The following is an 11,010-nucleotide window of genomic DNA, read 5'->3' as shown; positions in this document are numbered from 1 at the left end:
ATCTGTTTCATAAAACATTTAATTTAGTTAATGAAAGGAGATCGAACGATCCACGTTCCTTCTTCTGTATAATAAGAGATGGGCGATGGGATGGCTGACATTCCAGTCAAGCTTTAAGCTTTTTTTAGACAGAGTTAAGGAATTTCTAAGATAAGAGACTGTGATATCTTGAGTGTTGGAGCTAAGTAGTTTTCCTAGAATCGTTTAAGTCCTTTTTAAACTGTTTCATGAATGAGTTCAATGAGTGAAAATAAATCAATTTTCTCTTTTGGGTTTCTTTACCAGTTTGAAGAGTGGTGACTAACAGTTGGTAAAATTGAACTTCACCTGAGGAAATGTTACTGCTTCTTGTGGGGCTGGCCCTGGCGCCCTCTCCGTTCCCTCACACTTCACTGAGATAAGGAGGGCAGAGTGTGAGCCAAACAGAGAAGGCCGGCAAGGTCATTCCTGCCAGAGCGCCCAGGCGCCAGGCGCCCAAGGACTCCGTCGGTCCTAAAGGGACGCTACACGGGCGAAGTTTAAAATTATAAACATTTTGACAGGGTAAAAATGAAGGTCCCTGGGTTCGAGGATGTAAAAGATGAGACAGAAGAGGAAAAAACAGAGGAAGTAGAAGATGAAGACAAGGTAATTGAAAACAAATCCACCTGCCCAAGAATGGTGTTTGTTCCTGTAACGGATGAGGACAACAATATTCCCATTCCTTTTTTTTTTTCTCCCCCGAATAGGAATTCTTGAAGCCTGTTATTGAAGACCTAAGCATGGAACTGGCCAGAAAATGTACTGAACTCATTAGTAACGTAAGTGGCTTTAGTGACTTTTGTCCCGTTTTGCTTGGCGTGTGGGGAGCGATTGTGTCTCATCCTAGAGCGGGGGAGGAAACCCTGAAATCATCAATTAAAATGCAGTTCTTTTCCAGCCCGCAGGACTAAGGCCAGCGATTGTAAGCCGTTTTCCCAAGGTCACCTTTATAGAGACTTTCTTCTCAAACAAGTCTCCTCATTCTCAGTCCAGAGCCCTGTCTCTTGTGAATTTTGTTATAATGCTGGCATGAACTCTTAAGGCATTGAATTGCAGAGCTTATTCTGAGAACCCTGAAGACTTTAAAATCAGTCTAATGATGTAATTTGTCTTAGGAAGACCGTTATCTAAATCAATGATTTTTAATATGTTGAGAACCTTTTGGAGAATCTGATGAATGCGGTCATTTTTAACAAAAGAAAATGGATACTCCTAGATGCATTTGACATTTATTTATAATTTAGGATTGATGATTACTAAATTGCATGTTAAAAGCCCTGATCTACATGGTGATATTCATAAAGCGGAGTATTTTTCTTGTGACCTTTTTTTCAGCAACTGGGATTAGTTTCTGGTACATTTCAGGGGAAACTGAGAATTATTTAACAGGCAGGCACAGCATCTATATATCAACTATGTCAGCTAGAGTCCTAGAAGCAGAAGGAAAAGTGTCACTGGAGGTGAAGAGTCAGCCGATCCTCATTAATAGGGCTAAGAGAGCAAGTCCAAAGGAAATTTCGTTTCTGTAACATATGCAATATGTTTCCGAAACAAGCACAATATTGCTTGTTTCTGTTATTACTGATGAGCAGAGCAGTACGTGAAAAATATTTTCAAAGGAAATCATCCTGGGCATCGGGAGAGGGCTCGCAGGTCCTCCAGAGTCGACCTATTGAGCTGACTGGACAGTGTCCCTGGGAAGTTTATCTTTCTGGTTGGGCTCAGTTCTTTAAGCTCAAAGTCTCTAATAGTGAGACTAAATATTGCCACATATCCCAAATGCTGAGCATGTTCTCTGCAACAGTGTGAGCTCTACATAAATGCTAGTTGTTACTCACTACTCCATCTGATACTGACTTTTGCACTGTCAAGTCATGTTCTATATACAACTCTTCATTGCCTTCTGGTTTGTCAGGGAGAGCCAGAGGTTGGTGATGTGAATTATACTCCTTCTCGTGCACCTGACATGAATTAAATTTTAAATTAAGAAATTTCTGTCTGTAGCCAGGCATAGTGGCACATGTTTGTAATCCCAGTACCTGGGGGGCAGAGACAGGAGGATTACAGGTGTGAGGCCAGCTCAGCAATTTAGTGAGACCCTTAGCAACTTAATAAGATCCTGTTTCAAAATAAAAAATAGAAAGGGGCTGGGGATGTAGCTCACAGGTAGAAGGCCCCTGGCCAAACAAACACAAACAAACAAACAAACAAAAATTCTCCCAAACTCTGTACTATTACTGAACAGTAATAAGTTTCTTTTGCACTAATAATTAGTGGCACTAATAATTAAATTGCACTAATAACAGAATGGCAATAGGCACAACTTCAATGAAGGTTAAAAATGTGTCGAGGACTCTGCCAGGCACTGACCTCCTCAGGTAGGTCCTCTCGTTTTCCCCTCTCAGAAGCACAGATGGAGGCACAGGGGTGTCCACCATCTTGCCTGGTCACGCAGTTAAGCAGCGGACTGACTGAACCAAAGCCCCCTCCCTTGACCGCATCATCTCGGCTGTAGATTTCCATTTAGTGCGTATCTGCGCTTTATTATTACCTATTAGGTTAGTATTAGTAATAGTACTGCTGTCCCTTAAAACCTTAAATTCCTAACTCTGGAGATGCTACCTCTTCCAGCTTGGATATGTTTTTATGGGAGCATAATTCCTGCTGAGCTGCTTTGCCGGGTGAGCTTCGGCACGGGAGTGGGGCCTGGTTAGCAGCCTGGGGGAAGCCACGCGGCAGTCACCCTGCAGCGCATCTGTGCGGCTCGGTGCCCTGTCTCATTCTGCAGAAGCCACAGCCGTCTTATTTCACTCCCCTGTAGCTGAGATCAGATGCGGGGGGAGTTTCTGTTTCCTGTAGATTTATGTTGTGTGGCAGAATGTCTGTGCCATGTAAATATTTAGACAGGGTTACTGTGGCTGAACTTACATCATGTATATGCTCATGTGTTGTTCAAATAGACTTCTATACTTATTAAGATACTTGGTTAATTTTTAGACTTTTTAGCTACTTAATTAATTTTTTGTGGTACTGGGAATTAAACCCAGGAGTATTCTACCACTGGGTTACACACCCTGCCTTTTTTACTTTTTATTATGAAACAGGGTGTCACTAAGTTAGCCTGCACTGGCCTCAAACCTGAGATCTTCCTGTCTTAGCCTCCCAAAACTAAAATTACAAGTCCGTGACACCATTATAAGCCATGATGCCAGGTTTATAATTTTTATATTCCTTGTGTAATTTTTATATTGATAGATAATTTTATATTCATTAATATTTATTCAATGATTTTTATATTCATGAGAATCTAGAAAAATCTTTTTTTAAGAGATGAAAGGAGTTTATAAAATCATTTTATTTTATTTTTTGTGGTATTGGAAACTGAAATCGGGGTATTCTATCTCTGAACTACAGCCCTAGCCCTATTTTATCTTATTTTTATGAAACAAGGTCTCACTAAGTTGGTGAGAGTCTCACTAAATTGCTAAGGTTGGTTTAGAAACTGTGATCTCTCTGTCTCAGCCTCCCAAGTACTGAAATTTAGGCATGTGCCACCATACCTGGTTGACCATTCATTTTAAAAACAAATTTTAGCTGGGTGTGGCGGCGTATGCTTGTAATCCCAGTACTTGGGAGGCTGAGAAAGGAAGATTGAAGGTTCACAGCCACCCTCAGCTACTCAGTGAGGCCCTCTGCAACTTAGTGAGACCCTGTTTCATAATAAAGAATAAAAAAAATAGGGCTGAAGGGTATAGTTTGGATATAGAATACCCCTGAGATTAATCCCTAGTACCACAAAATAAATAAATAAATAAATGAATAAAAAACCCACCAAAAAAAAAAACAAATTCAAATTCTTTCTTGAAGGACTTGGTAGATTAGACTATATTAAATTTTTAGCTTTTGAGCCATTTGTTTACCGAGTGGTATTATGTAATAACTTTCTCAGTGTCTTAAATTTTATTTTATTTCCTTTTTTTTGTTTTTGATATTGAACCCCGGGGCATTTTGCCTCCATACTATACCCCAACCCTATTTTATTTTTTATTTTGAAACAGGGTCTCACTAAGTGGATGAGGCTGGCCTCGAACCTGTGATCCTTCTGTTTTAGCCCTCTAAGTTCTGAAATTCCAGACATGCGCCAAAACATGTGGCTTAAACCTTTTGATACGCAGCGGAAGAGCTCACACGGGAAGCTCTTATCCCTGTCGCAGTCTGCGCGGCTGGAGCCTTATCTAAAACGCGCCAGCATGGACCTAGAGCAGACAGGAGTCGGCACAGTGTCACAGTGGGTGAGATGCGAGTGTTGCACACACCTGGTCCAAGTTCTAGTTACACACATCTATTGGTGCCCTGCATTTAATTTTGTGCATCACTTCTTTTCCTTCTGTGGTCTCACACTTATAATTTTGCTTTTATTATTGGTTTTGGGTGCTGGAGATTGAAAGCCGGCGTGTTCTACCTCTGAGCTATGACCCTAGACCTTTTTATTTATTTATTTTTTGTTCTAAAACAGGGTCTCAGCAGGTGGCAGAGAGTCTCCTAAGTTGCCGAGGCAGGTTTCGAACCTGGGATCATCGTGTTTCAATGTCCCTAGCCCTGGGGTTACAGGTGTGTGCCACTGTGCTGGCTCCAACTTAAATTTAAAGCACACGTGCAGCAGTCTGTTCTGTCCTGGGGCGGCACCGCGTCCTTCCCAGGTCTCTGGTCTGTTTCCAGGCAGCCTTGTTTCAGCCTGTGGTCCCAGGTGAGCTCGGTACTCTGCCTTCCTGGCCCGGCCGGGCCTGAAGCTCCGAGCAGCAGCCACCCTCCATGCTGCAGGTGCTCTGGGGTTGGAGATCGGCTCTGTGTGGCCTGGGCTAAGGGTGTCTCCCCTGCTGAGTGCCAGGAACGCCACACACATTTTTGTCTTGCACCAAGCCAGCATATGCCATGATTCCATGAGCCCTCGCTCAGCCGAAGGGCTCTTCTGAGGCCCCTGGGCAAGGCAGGGTTGTGGATGACATTCAAGCATCATTCAGCTCAGTCCAGAACCTGCCCAGTGGTCGCTTTCTTCTCCACCTGTTTCTTTTCTTTTCTTTTCTTTTCTTTTCTTTTCTTTTCTTTTCTTTTCTTTTCCTTTTCTCTCTCTTTCTTTCTTTCTTTCTTTCTTTCTTTCTTTCTTTCTTTCTTTCTTTCTTTCTTTCTTTCTTTCTGTGTTACTGGAATGGAACCCAGGAACATTTTATATCTAATCTACACCCCCAGCCCTGTTTTATTTTTTTAGTTTTGAAACAGGGTCCCGAATCTGCGATCCTCTTAATCCTAGTTCTTAGAATTAAATGCTAATTCTAATTGGAGGATCAGGGAAATAAGGGCATAAAGGAAATGGCTCTACAGACCAGAACAGGCTTTATTTGAGGGGAAGTCTAGGGGGGAGCTGAGCAGGGAGGACAGTCCGTGAGAGTCAGGAGCCCCCTTCTTTACAGAGGAAGGACTTTGTACGGGGCAAGGAGCGGAGGCGGTTTAAGAGTAGTCTTGTATGTCACTGGTTGGCGGACGAGTGACCAGGGCATCTCAGGGCAGGTAATGGTCAGGGGCGTCTGTCTGTCTTCGAGCTTTTCTTGGGTCCCTTTGTTGTTGGTTTTCTCTGACAAGACCTCACGGCCAGACCTCACAATCAGACCTCACAGTGCTCACATGGGGATTGAACCCGGGGCATTCCACCCTCTGAAATATACCCCCATCCCATCTGATATTATCTGTTTATTTATTTATTTATTTATTCATTATGGTACTAAGGATTGAACTCAGGGACATTCTGCCTCTCAGCTATGTCCCCAGCCTTATTCTATTTTTTTTATGTGTAAACATGGCCACACTAAGTTGCTGAGACTGGCTTTGAACCTACAATCCTCCTGTCTCGGCCTCCCAAGTACTAGAATTAGAAGCTTGCACCACCACACCCTCCTCTAATTTATCTTATTTTTTTTTAGCATTTAATTCTAAGAACTAGGATTAGAGACATGCACCGTCATGCCTGGCTGATCTTAGGTTAGTTTTTAAATTTACCTTCAATTAAAAAATATAAAAATTGTGTGTGTGTGTGTGTGTGTGTGTGTGTGTGCGCGTGCGCGTGCGTGTGTTACTGGTTATAGAACCCAGAGGCAGTCTACTTCTGAGATATACCCCCAGCCTTTTAAATTTTTTTTTTTCTTTTGAAACAGAGTCTCACAAAGCTGCAATCCTCTTGTGATAGCCTCCCAAGTACTGGGATTACTGGGTTATGCCACCACTCCTGGCTCTCTACCTCTGAGCTATACCCCCAGACCTATTTTTTTCCTTTTCATTTGGAAACAGAGTCTCACTAAGTTGCAGAGGGCCTCACCAAGTAGCTGATGCTAGCTGGGAACCTGAGGTTTTCCTGTCTCAGCCTCCCAAGAACTAGGATTACAAGCGTGTGCCCCCACGCCTGGCTGTGTGCATCCTTTAATGAAGACCAAAGAAAGTAATGCAGTTGGCAGTTAAGACTAAACTGGCTGCCTGCCTAGCAAAGGAGGTAACTGCCTCGCTCTTGCCTGGTGCTCAGCTCCTGAACATTGTATATGCCACTGTGGTGCGGTGTGTGGGGGTGTCCGGAAGATGGTGGCCAAAGATAAAAATAACGAGTCAAACTTAAGCCTAATCATAGACTACCTTTTCCCTCATACTTAATTATATAACGGAGGCCCCTTTTCCCCCTCCTTATGATCAAAATAGCCTACTATTTATCATACTGCCATTAACAACTTAATTACTAGTGACTGAGGAGGGAGATTTGCAGGAACCTAAAATTATGGCTAATCTCTGAGAAGAAAAAAGTAATTTAGTGCTCAGATAAGATAAATATGTTCTCATGTTGATTTCATGAATAAAGCTAGTGTTTAATGGGGTGGGCATTAATATCTAGGAGTCACAGCAGTGTTTTACAGAATTTTGAAATAACTTCACTTAATATATTCGTGTCTGGTGATACCCCAGGTCAAGTAGGGCCCTCGGATCAGGTTAGCACATGGCAGATTCTCCATGGAATGTGAGGTCTGGCATTCACATTAATCACGGCCTCTGAGCCAATTAAACATCACTTTGGGTTTTAATTGGGGAGACCGTGTAATTTATTGTCTGAACTGAGACTTTCTCTAGCCTGAGCATTCAGTCTTGGGGAGATAAACGTAACTTTATTACGGGACTGTGGGACTTCTAGCAATTTTCCTGCTCTTCACCTGCCCTGAAGTTTTGCCTTTCCTGATTGTGCAGCAATGCGCATGACCGCAGAGCCATATTTTAAGTCCTTCTCCATATTTCCAGACTTCTTTGGGCTTGTCTGTCTGTCCAGGGTCTTCCCCCAAGAGAACAATCCTGCCCTCTCTCCAAGGACAAAGTTGTAATTCTTTTTGCTTTTGAATTTGACTGAAGAAAGGATCCTTCTCAGCCAAACCTTCCCGGGCTTTCTTTGTCTGGTCTTCCTGTCGAGAGCAATGGGGCCTCCTGGAACAATCTCCACCACCTGGACAGCGTTCTGGGCACGTTCTGCTGTGGTTGTGGGGAGGGGAGGGGCAGAAGGAGGCAAAGTTTGTTCAAAAATTGGGTAAGTTTGATTGGGGGAAATTCGCTAGTAACAGGCAGCCCATTTGGGCCACATCAAAGCCCATTTCTCCAGACCAGCATGTATATGTAATAAAGTGATGGGAATCTCCATCTGTTTAATTTGGGCCTCTACCACGACTGCTTGTTGAGGTAGGTAGCGGCTTCTGGTTGAGCACAGACTTAGCTGTGAAGGGCAGTGGCTTCAAAATGGCAATAAATTTGGATACTTGGAAGAGTAAGATGGAGCCTGTTTGGTTATTCTGCCGGGCACACAGGACCTGGAGTCTGTGGCCCGCTATTCCTAGTGTTGACCCTTAAGGATAACGGAACCCTAAATTTTTTGTGGTACTGGAAACTGAACCCAGGAGTATTCGACCACTGAGCTATACCCCCAGCATTAAATTTTTTGCTTTAAGTTTTTAAGTTTCTCAGGCTGGTCTTGAACTTGTGACCCCTCTGCCTCAGTCTCCCAAGTACCTGAGATGGCAGGTATGCACCACTGCACCCTTGCTTATTTAAAGAAACAGTCTTTGCTTGCTGTGCCCTGTCACCTAGGCAATCCTAGGTTGTATTTTTATTTATTTGACTTTGTCTCTTTTAAAGATTGCTCCACATTTGAGTATTTACTGGAGAGAATGGACTTTTTCAGCCCAGCTCTCTGGCCTTCAGGTAAGGCCATTGCAGGTGTTTTCCTTCTTTCTCTCATATTCAAAATATTCTTTTTTCTAGATCCACTATAAAGAAGAGTACAATAGGTCTAAGGACAAGTGCACATCTGTGACTGACACTCCTGTGCTGACCCGTGTTAAAAATGTAGGCGCTTTTATTTCAGAGGTAAGGTCTCAGAAACCTGAAAAATGACTAGCGATTTTCTATTTGAATAGATAAAATTTTTGCAATAAAGTTGGAGCATATTTTTAAAAGCACCACTGAATATTGGCAATATATAGGTCATTGTCTAATTCTATGTAATAGGTTAATTAGTTTATATGAATTGATATATTTTGTTGTATTTGGGCAATTTGTTTATTTATTTATTTATTTATTTATTTATTTATTTATTTATTTATTGTGGGTCTGGGGATGGAACCCAGGGGCATTTGACCTCCAAGCTACACCCCCTGCCCTATTTTTATTCTTTATTTTGAAACAGGGTCTCACTGAGTTGCAGAGGGCCTCACTAAGTAGCTGAGGCTGTCTGTAAGGTCTCAGCCTCCCGAATGCTGGGATTACAAACGTGCGCCACCAAGCCCGGCTGGCCAGTATACTTTATTATATACTATATGTTTATGTTTTTACTCCAGTCCTTTCTTACTTATATAGAATTACTCTTGAAAAGGAATATTTTTATTCAATAAATAGAAAACACTGGGTTCCCAAAAAATGCAAATTATTAGCTGGATATGGTGTTGCAGGCCTGTAATCCTAGTACTTGCGTGTCTGAGACAAGAGGATCACAGGTTTGAGGACAGACTCAGCAACCTGGCAAGACCCTGTTTCAGAACTTAATATAAAAAGGGTTGGGATGTAGCTTTGGACCTGGGTTCAATCCCTGGCAACACACACACACACACACACACACACACACACACACACACACGCATGCACAGAGCAAATTATTGATTTCCTAATGGATGTACTAAACAGTTATCATTTTGGAAACAAGTAAATTTTATTAGCTGCCGCCATAAAATGTGGTATCCCAGACAAAGAATTTTAAATTAAATTATTTTTTGAGCCAGGTAAAATTCAGCTCAACAGAGATAGCTATTATGAAACCACAGTGAAAAACACGCATGATACATTCCCAGCTGAAAACGCCTGAGCTCTGCCCGAGCGCTGGGACGAGCTTGCCTCGCAGAGCGCTGTCCACAGGCCTCCCGTGCTGTGGAGAGAGAGAGAGAAGACGGAGGAAAGCAGTGCTGTGGATGACTGACCTCTAGTGTTTCCCGCGTTATGTTCGGGGAAAGCCATGATGTTCTTAATATTATCTGTTACATGAGTCGATTAAAAAAATCAATACATTTTCTTTCACGACACCCAGGATTGTGAAAGCAAAAGGCTCACACTGTACACGACTAAGTGAGGAGGAGAAAAAATGGTTTTGTTTATTTATATCATCCTATGCTATTTCTCTGGTGCGGATCAATCCTCGGTGTTCTCAGTTGATTATTTTTTCCTGAAGCTTCAGCTGCTGAGTAAAAAATTGCAAGTGGCTGAGCTATTGGGCTCCCTGGAACCGAATTTCCATAATAGGAAGTGGTAAACAAGTCTTTTCCAGGAACGCTTGAATTTCCAGGGAGCCAGTGAGGACTGAGGTGGGAGATTCTCCAACAGCAGACGAGCGAGCCCCCACCCACGCGGTGGTCCCAGGCAGAGGCTGAGAAAACTTGACTAGAGGAAATGTGGACAAAATTACGACTTTAACCAGCTGGGCTTGGTGACTCATCAGTACTTGGGAGGCTGAGTTAGGAGGGCCACGGGTTTAAGACCAGCCTCAAGCAATTTAGTGAGGCTCTCAGCAACTTAGCCAGACCCTGTTTCCAAATTAAAAAAATAAAATAGGTCTGAGAGCGTAGATCAGAAATAAGAATGGCCCTGGGTTCAATCCTCAATACCACGAAAAACAAAGTGCCACAAAAAAGAAAAAATTATTTTAATCATACAAATGTATAGGATACGGGTGAAATTTTGATGCATGTATCCAGTTTGTAATGATCAAACCAGAGTAATTGACCCTCTCCTTAAACATTTAAAATTTCTTTTGATTTAATATATAATAATTATACATATTCATGACCTACAGTTTGCCTTTCAACATACGTGTACACTGTGTACTGATGAAATCAGGGTAATTAACACTTCCCTCTCCTTAGCACTACCTTGTGTTGGGAACTTTCAATCTCCTTCCTTTCAGTTATTCCTAAAACACATAATACCATAGGTTCTTATAAACTATAGTTGCCCTCCGGTGCTCTAGCCCAGAGCTTATTTCTTTTTCTTTTCTTTTTTTTTTTTTTTTGCAGTACTGGGGATGAAACCCAGGGAAATTCTACCTTCCAGCTACACCCCCAGCCCTATTTTTTATTCTTTATTTTGAATTCTTTATTTTTATTCATTATTTTATTTTTATTCTTTATTCTTTATTTTATTCTTTATTCTTTATTCTTTATTTTTATTCTTTATTTGGGGTCTCACTAAGTTGTGAAAGGCCTCAGTAAACAACTGAGGCTGGCCACGAACCCCGATCCTCCTGTCTCAGCCTCCCGAATGCTGGGATCAGAAGCCTGCACCACCATGCATGGCCGAGCTTATTTCTTTAATCTCTTTTGGTGATGTTGATCAACACTCCCGCGCCCTCCTGTCCCCCCGCGTCCCCGCCGC

At 42.4% G+C, this 11,010-nt stretch overlaps 1 protein-coding gene across 1 annotated transcript in view; it reads left to right on the top strand.

The window, feature by feature from the left end:
• Positions 1-549: 549 nt before the first annotated feature.
• The window catches only part of NEBL (nebulette), a gene marked incomplete at both ends in the record, with an annotated part of 126,094 nt that continues 115,633 nt past the window's right edge, over positions 550-11,010 (top strand). Inside the window, 3 exon segments of the mRNA XM_080716878.1 lie at positions 550-627; positions 729-800; positions 8,356-8,460. Of these exon segments, the coding sequence (XP_080573004.1) occupies positions 550-627; positions 729-800; positions 8,356-8,460 (255 nt within the window).

This window comes from Muscardinus avellanarius (genome assembly GCF_963383645.1).
Source record: "Muscardinus avellanarius genome assembly, chromosome: 20".
Taxonomy (NCBI): Eukaryota; Metazoa; Chordata; class Mammalia; order Rodentia; family Gliridae; genus Muscardinus; species Muscardinus avellanarius.
The sequence above is the reverse complement of the archived record's forward strand: the minus strand, read 5'-3'. Positions and strand labels throughout refer to the sequence as shown.